The sequence below is a fragment of the Accipiter gentilis genome, chromosome 7 (assembly GCF_929443795.1).
Source record: "Accipiter gentilis chromosome 7, bAccGen1.1, whole genome shotgun sequence".
In the NCBI taxonomy this organism is placed as follows: domain Eukaryota; kingdom Metazoa; phylum Chordata; class Aves; order Accipitriformes; family Accipitridae; genus Astur; species Astur gentilis.
Window position 1 is genome coordinate 10,547,234 of NC_064886.1, and position 17,563 is coordinate 10,564,796.

The window sequence follows — 17,563 nt, forward strand, 5'->3', positions numbered from 1 at the left end:
CGCCCACATCCGGGCCACGCTCACCTCTCCACCTTCACTCCTATTGGGAAAGCCGGGGAGCGCGGCGCCCTCTTGGATAAGGGCAGGAGGGCGGGTCCATCCGGGTCACAGGCTGCCGGCTTCAGGACCCTTCAGGAGCATTGGCGAGCAGCCGCTATGTTGGGTGAGGGCAAGCTGGCAAGGCCGCCACGCCTTTGGGGCACGTGGGGACTCAGCCGCTATCTCGGAAGAGGGCAGGCGGTGTCCGCCCGGCGCGGCTTCGCGCCTATTGAGAGGCACGAGGGGGTGCCGCCATCTTGGCTGAGGGCAGAGTGACAGGAGGGGGAGTGTTCTCTGGGGTTGGGGGGTTCCTTGGGGTCTTCCTGGGGACTGAGGGGGGTCTTTGAGGTGGGGGGGTGTCCCTAGGGATTGGGGGGGGGGGGGGCTGTGAGGAAGGGGAGGCCCTTGGGGTGGGGTTGGCTAGGGGGGGACGAGAACAGTGGGCCCTGGGGACAAGGGGGTCCCTTGGGGGACTGGGGGGGCCGAGGGGGGGATCCCTGGGGATTAAGAGAACCTGGGGGGGTTGGGGGTTCCCCTCTGGAGGGAGAGGGTCCTTGGGGGGCTCCCTGGGGACAATGGGGGGGCGTCCCTCCCCAGGAAAAGGCACCGCGGGGCCAGGCTCGCCCTTCTCCCCGTCTCCGGCAGATGGTGCCAGGTGGGCAAGGCCCGCACCCACGGCGGGGGGGGGTGGGGCAGGGCCGGGGAGAGGCCCATGGGTGCCCCCCCCTCCACCTTTGCACCTTTTCGGGGTGGGGAAACTGAGGCAGGGGCGGGCCCGTCCCGGTGACCCCCTGGCTTGGGCGGGGGGGGGGGGGGCTCAGCCTGCCGGGGCCCTCAACACGCAAGGAAGGGGTTCGGTCTCGCCCCCCCCCCCCCCCCCCCCTCCCGCGGGACCCGAGTCCCCGGGACGCGAAGGCAAACGGCACCCCGGGGTGCTGCGGGGGCGGCGCGCGCGGCCGGGCGCCCCGCCAGGCGCTGGGTGCTGCCCCGGGGTCCCCACGCCTCGGCACCTAATTAGTCGTAAATTAGCCTGCACGCGCCGGGGTGGCGGCCCCGCCGGCGATGATTATGATGGGGGGGGGGGGGGGGGGGTGATGAGGGGGCGGGGGTCCCCGGTGTCTGGAGGCGGCCCGGGGGGGTGCAGCGGGCGGAGGGAGGGGGTTAAGGCGGAGCACGGCCGGGCGGGGAGCGGGTGACTCAGCGGGGCCGCCCCGGCCGCCCCCCCCCCCCCCCCCGGTGCCCCCCCCGGCCCGCCCCCGCCGTGCCTATCCCGGGCGGCGCCGCGTCCCGCCACTGCCCGCTCCGCGCCGCGCCGCTCCGCACCGCCCGTGAGTACCGGGGGGCGACCCTCCACTCCCTGTTGGGGGCCGAGGCTGCATCCTACTCGGGGGACCCCATTCCTGCATCCCGCTTGGGGGAGGGGGGCGGGAAATCGCGCACCCTGCTTGGGGGGGGGACTCAATCCTGCACCCTTCATTTAGAGGGGGGGATTCCCCCCCCCGGGCAGGCACCCCGCCGGCTGGGGAGCCCCAATCCTGCCCCCCTGCTAGAGGGGGATCCCAATCCTGCCCCTCCCGGTAGGGGTGGACCCCATCCAGCCCCCCCCAGGGACCTCTGGGCATTGCCCCCCCCATTAAAGGGGGACCCCGAAGATGGGCACGTTGGCCAGTGTCCCCCCAGGGCCACCCCAACCTGGCCACCCCCCAGAAAATCTGGGGGTGCCCATGGAGGGGCATATCCCCCCCAAGAGATGCCCCCACACCCTGGGCGGCCACATCCCGCTTGGGGGGGGCAAAGCCCGTGTTGGGGGGGGCCAGGGCAGGGCTGACCGGGGGAGCCCTGGTGCTGAGGAGGGATGGACCAGCCCCCACCTCCCCGGGGGGCCCCCCAAGTTTTTGAAGGCAAAGCCTCGGGCTGGGCCAGTTCCTGTTTCAGTGGCAGGCGCCCACGCTGGGGTGTGGCACCGGTGCCCCCAACCCCGTCCCCACTCGGGGGGGGCACACGGAAGTTTGGGGGTGAGGGGAGAATCATGGCGTTGGGTGGACAGGGTGGGGGGCAGCGGACCCATGGGGCAGCCGTGTCCCTGTGCTGCTGTCACCCCACATCTCTGCCAGGCCCGGGCATCCCTTTTCAAAATGATGGGTGGGGTGGTGGTGTCATCCCTTGGGGGGGGGTGCTTTGGGGTTGCCCCTCTCCCCGTGACCCCTCAGAGATGGGGAAACTGAGGCAGGGTGCGCCCCACCCAGGGAAGAGACCAGGGGCTTTGCGCAATATCCCCCAAGACTGGTTGGGGTTCCCCAGGGTACCCCGTAGCAGGGGGGGGGTGGGGGGACAGGACGGGACACGGGTCACACCCACAGGACGTGTCTGTGTGTGTGTCCGTCCCTCCCCGGCCACACCCCGCGGCCGCAGCCCGAGCTGAGTCATTCCCAGCGGCTGGAAAACGGCTCACACGTGTGATGAGTGGCGCCAGCCTCAGCCTGCAGCCTGCCAGCAGGGCGGGGGGGGGGGGAGTTGGTGTGGGCACATGGCTGAGTGTGCCCCCCCCCCCCCCCCCGCCCCCAGTCCCGCAGCCCCCCACCATGCCATCCCAGATGGAGCACGCCATGGAGACCCTCATGTTCACCTTCCACAAGTACGCGGGGGACAAGAACCACCTCAGCAAGGAGGACCTGCGGATGCTGATGGAGAAGGAGTTCCCCGGCTTCTTGGAGGTGGGGGGAGCAGGATCGGGCCCCGGGGGGGGGGGGACCCATAGCACCCGGGGATCAGACCCTATAGCACCCTGCCAGGATGGGACCCCCACAACCCCCTGCCAGGAACAGACCCCACTGTGCAGGGGCTCGGGTGAGCCTGTTGGGTGGGCGCAGCCCCGACGCCGGGGTGATGGGCCCTGACCCCCATCCCTGCTTTCCCCCCCCCCACCCAGAACCAGCGGGACCCGATGGCCCTGGACAAGATCATGAAGGACCTGGACCAGTGCCGGGACGGCAAGGTGGGCTTCCAGGGCTTCTTCTCGCTGGTGGCCGGCCTCACCATCGCCTGCAATGACTACTTCGTGCTGCACATGAAGCAGAAGGGCAGGAAGTGAGACCAGCACCCATGGGTGCTGCCCTGATGCCCCTGTGTGTTGCCCCCCACCCCTGGGCGCTGCTCCCATGCCCATGGGTGCTGCCCCCTCACCCCTGGGCTCTGACCCGACACCCATGGGTGCTGCCCTGCTGCCCCCTGCTGCCCCCTGCCTCAATAAAGGTGTTTTCTACTACGCTGGAGCTGCCTCGTTTCTTGGGATCCCCCCCCAGGGTCCCCATTGCCCTGAGGTTCCCATCCCTCCAGGGTCCCTGTCCCCTGCCAGCCCCACCTGTGGAGTGACCCTGGCTGGGGGGTGTGGAGCACAGGCCCCCCTGGGTGCTGAAGCCAGCAGGTGAGGTGGGGTCCCTCAACAAGGGGGGGGGGGGGGTAGGGGGGTGTGGGGCCATAGGAGGGCTGGGGGTACAGGGCTGGGGGGGGCTGTATAGAGCACGCGTAGGGCTTCTATAGGGGCTGCCCAGGGCTCTATAGGGGGTCTACAGCAGCCACAGAGGGCTGTATAGGGGTGCATAGGAATCTAAAGGGGCTGTATGGGGGTGTAGAGGGGGTCTATAGGGCCCATACAGGGGTATATGTGAGCATATAGGTGACCTGTAAGTGCTGTGGAGGTTTGTACGGGGCTGTACAGGCACCTAAAGGAGCCACACAGGGTGGTTTGGAGCTGTATAAGGCCTGCAGAGGGCTGTATAGGCACGTACAGATGTCTGTAAGGCCTGCACAGGCCTAAATAGGTATGTATAAGATGGCTATAGTGCCCCAGAGAGCTGAGCTGCATGGAGGTATATAAGGGCTGTACAGGGCTGTATGGGGGTGTATAGGGGCTGTACGGGGGTCCGCAGGAGCTGTGTGGGGCTGTGTAGGGGTTTATGGGTGTCCGGAGGGACTGTAGGGGGCTGTATGCGGTGGTATAGGGGGTCTGTAGGGGCTGTAAGGGACTGTGTAGGGTCCACAGGAGCTGTATGGGGTTCCATAAGGTGTGTGTGGGGCTGTATAGGGCTGTATGAGGCTGCCTAGTGGTGTGTAGGGGATGCATGGGTCCACGGGAGCTGTACGGGGCTGGATGGGGTGGCATAGGGGCACATAGGTGGTCTATAGGGACTGTGTGGGGCTGCAGAGGGGTGTTTAGGCACTGCACAGGGCTGTATAGAGCTGTATGGGGTGCTTTAGGGGTCTGTAGGTGTCTACAGGGGGTCCATAGGGGCTGTATAGGGCTGTATGGGGGTCCTAGGGGGCTCTATAGGGCTGTATGGGGTGGTATAGAGGCATATAGAGGGTCTATAGGGACTGTGTGGGGCTGCAGAGGGGTGTATAGAGCTGTATGGGGTCTGTAGGGCCTGTATGGGGTGCTTTAGGGGGCTATAGGTACCTACAGGGGGTCCGTAAGGCCTGTATGGAGCAGTACAGAGCTGTACAGGGGTCCCAGGACAGGCTCTAGGAGGCTCTATAGGGCTGTATGGGTGGTATGGGCTCATATAGTGGGTCTATAGGGACTGTGTGGGGCTGCAGAGGGGCATATAGGCACTGCAGAGGGGTGTATAGAACTGTATGGGTCTGTATGGGGTGCTTTAGGGGTCTGTAGGTGCCTACAGGGGGTCCATAGGGGCTGTATAGGGCTGTACGGGGCTGTATGGGGCGGTGGAGGGGTCCCCGGGGGGTCCCTCGGGGCGGCGCAGGGCTCTAGAGGGGCCTATGGCGGTCTATAGGGGTCCCTCGGGGCGGGACGGAGCTCCTACGGAAGCTGAGGAGGCCCCGCCCCGCCGATGACGCGAACGGGCGTGGCCCGCTCTCCCGTCTCGGCCAGCGGTTGCCGCGTCCGCGGCCTGGTGCGGGGGGCGCGCGGGGCCGCCGGGGGTCACGGGGTCAGGGGTCACGTGAGCGGGGGTCAGGGGTTACGGGGCTGTAGGTGGCAGGGGCCGGGCAGCTAGGACAGGGACCGGACTGACCTCTGACCTCTGACCTGTCTGTCCTTGGCCCCACTGGGGTCCTGGGGGCGGGGAGGGGGCACCGGGAGTGACGTCACTGCCCCTGCCCTCGGCTGGGAGTGACATCACCGCTGACAGTGACATCACTGCTGGCTTCCAGCGTGGCAGCACCGAGTCTCCCTGACAGGGCGCGGCATCACCGTTGGGGCCACTGACGACGTGCGACATCACGTGGCAGCAGCAACCAGGCGTGACATCACCCCTGGTGACCCCAGCGACTGGGAGTGATGTCACGCCCGGTCAGTGGGATCACGGGGGGTGACATCACAGCCCAGAGCCATGTGGCGCAGCAGTGGGGTGGCGAGGCAGGCGCTGGCTGCTGACATCCGTCCCCATCCCCCCGCCCGTCCCTGCCTGTGCCCCCCCCGGCCACGGGGCCAGAGCCCCCCCGGGACTACGCGGTGCCCAACGGCGGCTGGAGTGATGCCATGCGGCGGCAGTACCGGTGCCTCCTCGCCATGGCTGCCACCGGGGCCTGGGCACGGCTCCCCTCCTACTGCAGCGCCCACGAACACCTCCTGGGAGAGTGTGTGTGTTGGGGGTGGGGGTTGGGGGGGTGTCCCCTGTGTCCCCCATCCTCCCCTCCCCTGACCCGGCTCCCGTCGCCGCAGAGGTGCTGGTGATGCTGGGGGACACGCGGCTCTTCCTCTGCACCATTAAGGGTGCCGGCGTCGGCTTTGAGTACACCATGTTTCTCAACGCTGCCGAGTGCAGCCTGCACTGCCTCTTCCAGCCCGGCCCCTACCTGGAGGGACACCCCAGGTAAGCGTCACCATCGCCGCCACCGTCGCGTGTCCCCCCGCCTCGGCACTCACTGTGTCTCTCATCCGTCCCCCGCTGCCACCAGCCTGATCCACGGTGGCGCCATCACCGCCATCATCGACGGCATGCTGGGGACCTGCACCCTGGCGGTGGCCAGGAAGGTGATGACAGCCAACCTCAGCATCGACTACCTGGTGTGAGTGTCACCGGGGACGGGGATGGGGGGTATCCCCAAGGAGGGGGGACACACACGCACATGACGGGGGACCTGAGATGTGGTGTTGTCATCCCCCCCCAGGCCCGTCCCACTGGGTGCCGCGGTGCTGCTGGACGGCCATGCCGAGCGGCTGGAGGGGCGCAAGGTTTTCCTCTCCTGCCACGTCCAGAGCGTTGAGGGGGACACGCTGCATGCCCGGGCCACCTGTGAGGACAGGGACACCCTGGGGGTGGGTGAGACAGGGGGTGGGGGGAGGACACGGGGGGGGGTCCCATCCAGCCTGTGTCCTCCCCCCCTTCTCCTCCAGGCCTCTTCATCTGGCTGGACCCCACTGAGCACCGGACGCGGGAGGAGGACGGTGGCCGGTAGCCGTCCCCGGTCACGCCATGTGTGTGTCCCCCCCCCCCCTCGCCGTGTCCTCCCCCCATCTCAGTTTCCCCAGGTGCGGCTGGGGGCGGCCACAAGCACCAGCACCACTGCAGATCACCCCTGGTGTCCCTGGTGTTTCTGTAGGCTTCAGCCGTGTCCCCGGGGGTCACGGGTGGGACCCCACGGCCAGGATGGTCCCCCGTGCGGGAGGGGGGTAGGGACCCCTTTGGGACCCCCCTGCACACGTGTTCCCCCGCTGCTGCCACCTCGGTGTCCCCCTGCCGCGCTGCCCACGGGTGGGGGGACACCCCCCCCTCAACCCCCCTCCGACCCCGTGGGGTCCCCGTGACACGGCGGGGGCCGAGGGTGGGCTCGGCCACGGGACGCCCCCTCCGGCAAGGGGAGGGCGTGGCCGGGGGCGGGGTAAGGCACGGGTCGATGGGCGGGGGCTGATCGGGTGGGCGGGGCCGCGGCAGCACAAGAGGTGGCCGGGGGCTCGCGGTGGTGGTGGAGGAGTCACAAGAGGTGGGCGGGGCCAGGAGGGGTTGGTGGGCGGGGCAGGGCGCCCCCGCCACCTCCCCGGGGCTGACGGGCGTGGGACACGGGACCGGCGACCCGGGACGCGGGGCCGGGCGGGCGGGGGGACCCCCGGGGTCCCCAGAGCTGCGGTCTCGGCTTCCTCCGCGAGCCGGCAGCGCCTGAGCCCCCATGGGCACCTGGGGGCGGGGGGGTCCTGTGGCTGCACCCCAAAGGTGGGCGCATTGGGGTGCCGTGGGGTCCCACCACTGTACCCCAAATGTGGGTGCATCGGGGTGCCGTGGGGTCCCGTGGCTGCACTCCAGGGCGGGGCCCATCAGGGTGCCGTGGGGTCCCATCACTGCACCCCAGAGCCAGGTATATCAGGGTGTCATGGGGTGCCATCACTGCACCCCAAAATTAGAGCACATCAGGGTGCCATGGGGTCCCGTGGCTGCACCCCAAAGGTGGGCGCATCGGGGTGCCATGGGGTCCCGTCACTGCACCCCAAAGGTGGGCACATCAGTGTGCCATGGGGTCCCATCACTGTACCCCAAAGGTGGGTGCATTGGGGTGCTGTGGGGTCCCATTGCTGCACCCCAAAACTGAGCACATTGGGGTGCCGTTGGGTCCCGTGGCTGCACCCCAGGGCCAGGTACATCAGGGTGTCCTGGGGTGCCATTGCTGCACTCCAAAACTAGAGCCCATCAGGGTGCCGTGGGGTCCCGTGGGGCCTGGGGGTGTCAGGGCCACCCTGGAGAATTTGGGGCCGTGGCGATGGTGTCCGCCCGGACGCCCGGGTCCCTGCTCTGCTTCGCCTGGGGTCACCGGGGTCACGGGGGGCGGGGGGGCGCCCCCGGCCGCCCGGCTCCCCGCGCCGCCCCTCCGTGCCTCAGTTTCCCCCCCAGCCGCACCGTGGAAAGTCGGAAATTTCCAGTGCGTGGGGCCGGGGGGGGCAGGATGCCGGGGGGGCAGGATGCCGGGGGGGCCCCGGCGCCCTTATAACGCTCGGCCGCGCCGCCCGCGCCACCACCGCTGCCATGCGAGGTAGGGCCCGACACGGGGGGCTGCAGCGGGGGGCACATGCGTGTGCAGGCGTGTGCTCACCTGGGGGTGCGTGCAAGGCCGGGGGAGCGAGGGGGGCGTGTGGCAGGGGCTGGGGGGGTGTGCAAGGGGGGGGGGGGGCTGGCAGGGGTGCGCGTGCGGCTGGGCACACACGTGTGCATGTGTGTGGGAGCGTGCAAGTGTGTGGGAGCGTGTGAGAGCGGACATGTGTACATAGAGGAGAGTGGGAGTGGGTGTGCGTGCGTGCGTGTGCAAGTGGGAGCGTGCTGGGGTGTGCGCACATGTGTGCAAGGGTGTGGGAGCACACAGAGGGTGCACGCGTGTGTGCAAGGGTGTGGGAGCACACAGGTATGTGCGTGTGTGTGCAATCAGTGGAAGCTTGTGAGAGCGGACGTACGTGCGTGCAGGCATGTGGGAGCCTGCAGGAGCGTGTGTGTGCCTGTGCAAGGGTGTGGGAATGTGTATGTGCAAGTGTGAGGGAGTGTGTATGCATGTGTGTGCAAGCATGTGGGAGCAGGTGGGGGGGTGGGTGTGCAAGGGTGTGGGAGTGTGTGAGAGCAGGTGTGCAAAATGGCGGGAGCAGGCAGAAGTGTGTGTGCAAGGGCGTGGGGGCACACAGGGATCCGTGTGTGTGCAAGCAGGGGGGAGCGTGTGTGGGTGTGTGTAAGAGTATAGGAGGGGGCAGGTGCGTGTGCAAGAGAGTGAGAGCACATTTGTGCAGACGTGTGGGCATGGTATGTGTGCAAGCAGGTGGGAGCAGCTGTGTGTGTGTGCAAGGGCGTGGGAGCACACGGATGTAAATGTGTGTGTGTGCACGTGTGGGCATGGCTGTGTGCTTGTGCAGGCGGGTAGGGACTTGTTGGACTGTGTGTGCATGTGTGTGTGAGGGTGCAGGCAGGTATGTGTGCGACCATACCCGTGCACACCTGTGGGAGCACGCATATGTGTACAGACACACATGTGAGAGTGCACATGAGCATGCCCACATGTGTGTGTGTGAGAGCACCGGGAGCTGCCAGGGCATGGGAACCGCGTGTGTCAGCGTGTGTCAGCATGTGTCAGCATCACACATGTTTTACAGCTTACATGAGCGTGTTGGCACATGTTACAGCTGGACCATATGTGTTGTGGCACGTGCAGGCATGTTTCGGGGCACACATGCGATGAGGGTTGTGGAACTGCATGTGCACACACTATGGGGGCTGTGCATGTGTGCTACGGCATGTCACTACATGTGCACACATGTTACAGCATGGTGCTGTGTGTGCACGGATGTTACGGTGTGTAGCTGCGTACACACCCATGTTGCAGGGTGGTACGGTGCGTGCCGCTGTTGTACATGGCTCCGGGTGTCCGTGTGCGGAGCATGACATGCACGCCTGTTTCAGGGTGTGCACCCATGTTGCGGGGTGCGCGCGCGTGTTGCGGGGTGTGCATGTGTGTTGCAAGGTGTGCACACGTGTTATCGCATGTTACTGCACGTCCTGGCAGTGCCGCGGTGCCGGGCAGCCCCGTTTCCCCCCATACCCGCAGCTGTGGCTGCAAGCGCCCGAGGCTGGGGGCACGGGTGCCCCCCAGCACCCATGGGTGCCCCCACACACCTGTGGGTCGGGTGCTCACCCTTAGATGTGGTGGGGGCTGGCAGCTGCAAGGGGCCGGCGCAGGTGACACCGACAGGGACACGGATGGGGACACGCAGGTGGCCCCGCTCCCGCGCCGCCCCCACCCACAGCCTCCCCGCTTTGGCACTGGGGAAACCGAGGCAGGGGCGCTGCCACTCCGGGGTGCTGGGGCCAGGGTCCCCTGGGGTCCCCTCCTTCCCCTCTGCATCATGGCATGTTGGCCTGTGCAGTGACGTGTCTGCCTGCGTCATGGCGTGTTTTGCCATGACGCCGTACCGGAGGGGGATTGGGAGCGCTGGGTCATCCCCCTGCCCCAGGGACAGTGGGTGCTGATGGGTGCCAGCAGGTCCCCATGGGTGCTGGTGGGTGTCCCCAGGGCCGATGGGTGCTGATGGCTGGTTGTGGAGCTGATGGGTGCCAGTGGGTCTCTGTGGGGCTGATGGGTGCTAATGGGTGTCCGTGGGGCAGACGGATGCCCGTGGCTTCCATGGAGCTGGTGGGGGCCAGTGAGTGCCCTGGGGCCAGCGGGTCCCTGTGGGGTTGACGGGTGCTGGTGGGGCTGATGGGTACTGGTGGGTGCTGGTGGGAGCTGGTGGGAATGATGGGGACTGGTGGGTGCCGATGAGGCTGATGGGTGCTGGTTGTTGTTGGTGGGTGCTGGTGGGGCTGATAGGTGCCGGTGGTTGCCCCTGGGGCTGGTGGGTGCTGGTGGAGAGGATGGGTACCAGTGAGTGCCCATAGTGCTGGTGCGTGCTGGTGGGGCTGATGGGTACCGTTGGGTGCCCATGGGGCTGATACGTGCCAGTGAGGCTGACAGGTACTGGTGGGTGCTGGTGGGGCTGACAGGTACTGTTGGATGCCCATGTTGCTGGCGGATGCCCGGGTGCCCACAGGTGCGGGTGGGTGCTGTGGGAGCAGTGGGTGCTGGCGGGTGCCGGCGGGGAGGCGTGGGGCTGGGCGAGACCTCGTCGACCTCTCGCCACTGGTTCCCGGCAGGAGCAGCACCCGAAAGCGGCGCTTCCTGGCAGCCGCCGGCGCCGGCACCGTTGACTAATGTGGGTGCCGGGACGCGGGGCTGACTCAAAGCGCCGAATTCCCAGGGCCCCTCCGGGCCGGTGTCACCGAAGGGGTCCCCGGTGCCCAGCCACCGGCGCCGGATGCGAGGGCGGCCGCTGGGCCCCAAAACTGGGGCAGGTGGAAAAAGCCAACGAAGCAGATTTGGCCCTGGGGAGGAGGTGTGCGGGCGTGTGCATGCGTGTGCGTGCGTGAAGGCACAGCTGCTTGCGTGCACAAGCGTGCAAGAGCATGTGCAAGGGTGTGAGGGCTCACGGGAGCGTGCGAGAGTGTGTGCGAGCATCGGTGGACGTGTACCAGCCTGGGCAAGCATCCCCAAGCATGCAAGAGCATGCATGAGCATGCACAGGTGTGCACTGGTATGTGCAAGCCCACATGAGCGTGCACAAGCATTTATGAATGTGTGCAAGCATGTGTGAATGTGTGCAAGCATGGAGAAGCATGCAGCAGCCTGCAGGAGCATGTGCAATCGTTGGCAGCTTTGCAGAACCCTTTGCAAACATGCACAAGCACGGGCAAGTGTGCTCAAGCGCGTGTGCATGGCTGCGGGCGTGTGCATGTGCCCACACGTGCCCAAGCTTGCCCAAGCGTGTGTCACCCCCCGCCAACAACCCCATGTGTGTGGGGCAGGAGTGTGCCCGTATGTGCACGTGAGTGTGCAAGTGTGTGTGAGCAGGCAGGAGGGGGCTCAGGCATGTCTGAGTGCATACAAGCGTGTGCAAGGGTGCGCAGACGTGCATGTACGTGCACAAGCGTGTGCAGGGCTGAGGGTGACAAGCCAGTGGCAATGGAGGGATGAAAGCTGTCTGGGTGGGAGGGGGCTCTGGGGCTGGCGTCCCCCCTGGCTGCGGTGTCCCCACCCCGGTGTCCCCACCCTGGTGTCCCCCAGCTCCAGTGTCCCCCCAAGCTCAGCCGTTGCGTGGCTCTGGTGTCCCCCCACCTTCCCATCCCCAGTGTCCCCATCCTCCGTGTCCCCTGCTCCCATGGCTCTGGTGCCCCCCATCCCCATGACCTCACCTCATAGCCCCCTGCCCACCCAGTGGGCACGGCGGTGGCATGCCGGTACCATGCTGGTGCCGTGCCGGTGCCATGCTGGGCTGTGCCAGGGCGGCGGGCGCCTTCCTGCAAGGTGGGGCCACGTCCCAGTTGTGGCTTTGGTGGCGCTCGCTGCTGCTGTGGTTTCGGCAGCCCCCAGCGTCCGGCAGGGCCCACCCTGCACTGGGGCCATGGGGGGCATGCCCCAGGGGGCACCCAAGGGCTCCTGGTGGGCGACCTGAGCCCATAGGGGACATTGGAGCCCATGGGGTGGCATGGGAGCCTGTAGGGGCCACGGGAGCCCTTGAGGGACACGTGAGCCCATAGGGACCAGGTGAGCTGGTGGGGGGCACGTGAGCCTCTAAGTGACATGGGGGTCTATAGGAGACACCAATGCCCATGGGGGACATGTGAACCCATGGAGTCCCGGTGAGAACATGGGTGGCAGACATGGTCCCAGAGAGGACACGTGGTCCCATAGGGTCTTCAAGGAGCCTGTGGGGTGACATGGGAACCCAGGGGGACATGGGAGCCCACGGGGTGACATGTGAGCCCATGGGGGATGTGAGCCTATAGGGGACATGTGAGCCCACAGCGGCCACGTGAGACCGTGTGGCGACACGTGAGCCCGTCTGGGACACGCAGTCGGATGGTGGACACATGAGCATATAGAGGACGATGTGAACCCATAGGGGGCACAGGAGCCCACGTGGGACCTGTGAGTCCCTGAGGGACACCTGAGCCCATAGGGGACACGTGAGCCCAGGGAGAGCACGCGAGGACACAGGTGGCACACACAGTCCCACGGGTGCCACGTGAGCCCGGGGAGGGCTGTGAGCTGCCCATGAACCTCGGGGGATCCCTCGGGGTGGGCACCCACACCATCCCTCCCACCCGCAGCCCACATCGAGGTGATCCCCTGCAAGATCTGCGGGGACAAATCCTCAGGGATCCACTACGGCGTCATCACCTGTGAGGGCTGCAAGGTGGGCCGGGGTGCTGGGGCAGCTGCCGGGGGGTGCCGGGAGGGGGTGCCGGCACAGCGGTGACCCCCGGCGCAGGGCTTTTTCCGGCGCAGCCAGCAGAGCAGCCTGAGCTACGCCTGCAGCCGCCAGCAGAACTGCCCCATCGACCGGGCCAGCCGCAACCGCTGCCAGCACTGCCGCCTGCAGAAGTGCCTGCGCCTTGGCATGTCCCGCGACGGTGGGTGCCCAACCCGGGCCATGGGTGCAGCCCCCTCCCCACAGTTGGGTGCACCCCCTCCATACCTGGGTGCACCCCCCCTCCCCAAACATGGGTGCACCCACCCTCCTCAGCCCCGTTCCCACCCGGCTGTGCTCCCGTGGGAGCCGTGGCTGCCTGGGGACTGCAGGACGCCCCAGGGGGCCGCGGTGTCCCCGGGAGGAAGCGGAGGGGCCGTGGGTGCGCCCGGAGGAAGCGGGGCGGCAGGGGCCGCGGCGGCACGCGTGTGGGGCTGGAAAGCCCCGGTGCCACGGTTATGTAGGTCGCGGGGAGCCAGGCCGGTGCACGCGTACACACGCGAACACGCGTGTGGCATGCGTGTCCTCCAGCGCCGCCGACGCCGCCTCTCCTCGCAGCTGTCAAGTTCGGCCGCATGTCCAAGAAGCAGCGGGACCGGCTGCACGCCGAAGTGCAGCAGCAGCTGGAGCAGCGGCAGCGGGAGCGGGCGGCCGAGGGGGCACCTGCTGTCTCCCTGGGGCTGGCGGGGTGCCGGGGCCACCCGCTGACCCCCGCCGGCACCCCGGGGTGCCCTGGCACCCGCCATGGCGGGACGGAGGGCAGGGCTGGTGCCATGGCGGAGGTGGAGCTGGGGCGGCTGGAGGGGACCAAGCGGGGCCCGGATGGGGACAGGGACAGGGCTGGCCCTGACTTCTACCCCCACCCCGATGTCGGCAGCCTCCTGGAGTCACCCACATCCTCTGGTGTGGAGATCGGTGAGTTTCTGGGTGCCACATGCCCGTGGGGGCTGGGTCTGTCACCCACGGGTGCTGGACGGTGGCGGGACCTTGCCCGTTGGGGACTCGGGCAAGGGCTGCCTGCCCTGTCCACATCCCCAAGCCCCCGTCTCCCGCAGAGCACCTCACCCAGAACGTCCTCAAGTCGTACCGGGAGACGTGCCAGCTCCGTGCCGAGGACCTGCAGCTCCGGCGCTGGGACACCTTCTCCCGCGAGGAGGTCTGCGCCTACCAGAAGAAGGTGAGGCCAGCGGGGTGGGGGCACAGGGGAGGGGATGTTGCAGTCCCCAGGGCACCCAGAGGATGCCCGGAGCTCCGGCGTGGTGCAGAGCGATGGGGACGTTCTCGGGGGTTTGGTGGGGGCTCTGTGGTGGGGGTGACGGCCGGTCCCGCAGTCAATGGAGGAGATGTGGCAGCGCTGCGCCGGGCGCATCACCGAGGCCATCCAGTATGTGGTGGAGTTCGCCAAGCGCCTGCACGGCTTCATGGACCTCTGCCAGAATGACCAGATCGTCCTCCTCAAAGCGGGTACGGGGCCACCTCGTCCTCTCATCCCCATCCCCGGGGCCACCCCGTCCCCCCGGTCCCCAGCCCCACAGTCCCTGCTGCCCCCATCTCCCCAGTCCCAGTGTTCCCAGGCAATGGGATGCTCTGGTCCCATCAGGGAGGTGACAGTCCCTAGAGGATGCTGTGGCCCTATGGAGGGGGGGTGTCGGTCCCCAAGGGATGGTTTGGTCCCATCAGGGGGTGGCAGTCCCTATGGGCTGCTCTGGTGCCATGAGGGAGGTCACAGTCCCATGGGTCGCACCGGGGAGGTGACGGTCACCAAGGGCCACCCCAACCCCACTGGAGAGGTGACAGCCCCCAGGGCTGGTGCTGTGGGGGCACTGACCCAGCCCTGAGCAGTGGCACCGTGGAGCCCTGTTGTCCCTGTGCCACCATCCCTGTCCCCATCCCCCTGCCGGGTGGTGGCAGGCGCCATGGAGGTGGTGCTGGTGTGGATGTGCCGAGCCTTCAACTCCGACAACCGGACCGTCTTCTTCGAGGGCAAGTACGCCGGCGCCGAGCTGTTCCGATCCCTGGGTAGGGCTGGGGACACGGAGGGGGGGGACACGGAGGGGACACGAGGGGACACGCTGTGACAAGGGCTCCCCCCAGGCTGCCACGAGCTCATCGGCTCCATCTTCGACTTCGCCCAGAGCCTCTGCGCTCTGCACTTCTCGGAGAGCGAGGTGGCCCTCTTCAGCGCCCTCGTCCTCATCAATGCCAGTGAGGGACACCCCCCCCCCCCGCTCCATGCCTCAGTTTCCCTCCCCAGCCCTGTAGGAACCCCAATGAGGGTTTGCCCAAAACCCCGGGGTTTTGCCCTAAAGTGGGTGCTGGGTTGTGGGCTTGAGTGTCCTGAGCTGGCCTCTGCTGTCTCCCAATCCTATCCCCGTCGTGTCCCCACCCTGTGCCTCTCCTGTCCCACTCTCTGTCCCAGCTGGTCCCTGTCCCCTTTCCTGTCCCCAACGCTGGCCTAGTCCTGTCCCTGTCCTCTTGTGGTCCCCATCCTGTCCCCATCCTGCCACGGTTCCATCTGTCCCCATCTCCATCCCTGTCCTTGTCCCCATCTCCATCCTCATCCTGTCCTTGTCTCCATCCTTTCCTGTCCCCATCCCTGTCCCATCCCCATCCCTGTCTCCTCCCATCCCTGTCCCCATCCCATCCCTGTCCCCATGCCACCCACCGTGTCCCCTGTCCCCAGACCGGCCATGGCTGCAGGAGCAGGCAAAGGTGGCACGGCTGCATGGACACCTGGAAGTTGCCTTCCGCCTCCTGCTGCGCCGGACCCACCGCGAGGGGCTCCTGGCCAGGGTGAGGGCACAGGGAGGGCTGAGGGGGGGCACAGGGTGGGTGCCATGGGCTTGAGGGGGCTGGGGGCACAGGGGGGAGGGTGTGGGCTGCCACGGGCAGGGGGTCACCCTGGGGCATGGGGTGCCCTGCATGTGTGACACGTGTGTGTCCCCTGTGTGTGGGTGTGACACGTCTGTCCCCTCTGTGTGGGTGCATGGCGCGTGTCACCCCACCTGATGGGCATGTGTCCCCGCGGGCAGTTGCCGCCGCAGGGGCGCCTGCGGGCACTGTGCTCACAGCACGTGGAGCAGCTCCAGGCCTTCCGCCGCCTGCACCCCGGGGTGCTGCACGCCGCCTTCCCCCCGCTCTACCGTGAGCTCTTCGCTTCCGAGGCCGAGACCCCCAGTGGCACCCGCTGAGCACCCACCCCGGGGGCCCGGATGCCTGGGTCCTCGCCCTGCCCTACCCCTGCCTCCTGCCTGCCGGCGGCTGGGGGCAGCAGTGGATGCCGGCACCCATGGGTGCTCCCACGGCCAGGGGGGCGCCCGCAGCTGGTAGGACTCTGGCAGACGAAGGGGCTCCATCACCCACGGAGGAGCCGACAGCCGGAGGAGCTCCGTCACCCGGAGGGGCTTCGGCACCCAGTGATGCTCCATCACCCATAGAGGATCCATCACCCAGTGATGCTCTGTCACCTGGCGGGATTTTGTCACCCAGTGATGCTCCGTCACGTGGTCATGGTCTGTCACCCGGGGGGGTTTTGTCACCTGGCGATGCTCTGTCACCCAGTGATGGTCCGTCACCCAGTGGGGCTTTGTCACCTGGTGATGGTCTGTCACCCAGTGGGGCTTCGTCATCTGGTGATGTCCCATCACCCAGAGATGCTCCGTCACCTGGTGATGCTCTGTCACCCAAAAAGGATCCATCAGCTGGTGATGCCCCATCACCCAGCAGGGTTTTGTCACCTGGTGATGGTCTGTCACCCGGTGATGGTCTGTCACTCAGTGGGGCTTTGCCACCTAGTGATGTCCCATCACCCAAAGATGCTCCATCACCCAGTGATGCTCTGTCACCCAAAGAGGATCCATCAGAGAGTGATGCCATGTCACCCAGCAGGGTTTTGTCGGCCAGCGAGGGTTGTCACCTGGAGGGGCTCCATCACCCCGGGAGGATCCGCCGCCTGGCCGGGCTCCATTGCACGGCGACACTCCATCACCCAGTGATGTCCCGTCACCCGGGGAGGCTCCGTCACCTGTGGGTGCCCTGACCGGCGTCACCCTGTCACTGGGTGTGCCCCCACCTCGCCGAGCAGTTCGGGGTCCCCGGGGCCACGATGGGTGCTGGGCCCCACCCGCGACAGGGGACGGGCAGACGCACCCCCGGGGCTCTCCCACGGGTGCAGGCTCCCGCTTGTGCAGACACGCGTGGCCCCCCCCCCGCCCCGGGTGGCCCGGCGGGGTGATGGCGGAAGGGGGGGGTGAGGGCTGGGAGGGCTGCGGCTGTACCGAGGTGGAATAAAGGCTTTTTGGGGGACGGCGAGTCTGTGGGCTCCGTCACGGGGGGAACGGTGGAGGGGGGGGGTGTGACACCGGGTGGGGCGGACAGGGCGCGAGCCCCGAGACCCCGCGGGGCATCGTGGGGCAGGGCAGTGGCCCCCCCCCCCCCCCGCCCTTTCCCGCTCTTCGGGACCGCCCCGCCCGTCACTCACGGCTCGGGGCGGGTCCGAGCCATCCCCGTTTGCTGCTCGCTGATTGGCTTCAACCGTCCGCCGCGCGGCGCGGATTGGCGGCTTTATTCCCAGGCTCGTGCTGTGGCCCGCCCCCTCACCTCTCTCCTCCCTCCTCTAGGAGGCCGTCCGGGGATTGGTCACCGTCCCTCCTACTGCGATTGGTGGGGCGGGGAGAGAGGCGCTATGATTGGAGAGGGGAGGCAGGGGGTGGGGCTAGCGGCGGTTGGGCGCGTGGGGCGGCGGCGGTGGCT

General features: G+C 67.6%; 3 protein-coding genes across 5 annotated transcripts; all 3 read left to right on the forward strand.

Moving 5' to 3' along the window:
- Window positions 1-110: 110 nt before the first annotated feature.
- On the forward strand, window positions 111-3,304 carry S100A10 (S100 calcium binding protein A10). 2 transcript variants are annotated; one of them, XM_049806689.1, is made up of 3 exons: window positions 111-163; window positions 2,605-2,753; window positions 2,969-3,304. In XM_049806689.1, exons 1-3 carry the CDS (start codon window positions 157-159, stop codon window positions 3,128-3,130), a joined length of 318 nt encoding a protein of 105 aa, XP_049662646.1. In that variant the 5' UTR covers window positions 111-156; the 3' UTR covers window positions 3,131-3,304. The 2 variants fall into 2 exon arrangements, with proteins under 2 accessions (XP_049662646.1, XP_049662647.1); XM_049806690.1 differs by lacking the exon at window positions 111-163 and adding an exon at window positions 1,260-1,367.
- Window positions 3,305-5,539: 2,235 nt separating this feature from the next.
- On the forward strand, window positions 5,540-6,459 carry LOC126041123 (acyl-coenzyme A thioesterase THEM4-like). The gene is made up of 5 exons (XM_049806410.1): window positions 5,540-5,630; window positions 5,720-5,873; window positions 5,959-6,069; window positions 6,172-6,296; window positions 6,398-6,459. Exons 1-5 carry the CDS (start codon window positions 5,540-5,542, stop codon window positions 6,457-6,459), a joined length of 543 nt encoding a protein of 180 aa, XP_049662367.1.
- Window positions 6,460-7,944: 1,485 nt separating this feature from the next.
- On the forward strand, window positions 7,945-17,065 carry RORC (RAR related orphan receptor C). 2 transcript variants are annotated; one of them, XM_049806134.1, is made up of 10 exons: window positions 7,945-8,022; window positions 12,672-12,757; window positions 12,833-12,974; window positions 13,370-13,726; window positions 13,867-13,988; window positions 14,143-14,275; window positions 14,723-14,830; window positions 14,906-14,979; window positions 15,495-15,604; window positions 15,844-17,065. In XM_049806134.1, exons 1-10 carry the CDS (start codon window positions 8,016-8,018, stop codon window positions 16,139-16,141), a joined length of 1,437 nt encoding a protein of 478 aa, XP_049662091.1. In that variant the 5' UTR covers window positions 7,945-8,015; the 3' UTR covers window positions 16,142-17,065. The 2 variants fall into 2 exon arrangements, with proteins under 2 accessions (XP_049662091.1, XP_049662092.1); XM_049806135.1 differs by having other exon boundaries at window positions 14,906-15,016; window positions 15,844-16,065.
- The last annotated feature ends 498 nt before the right edge of the window (window positions 17,066-17,563 follow it).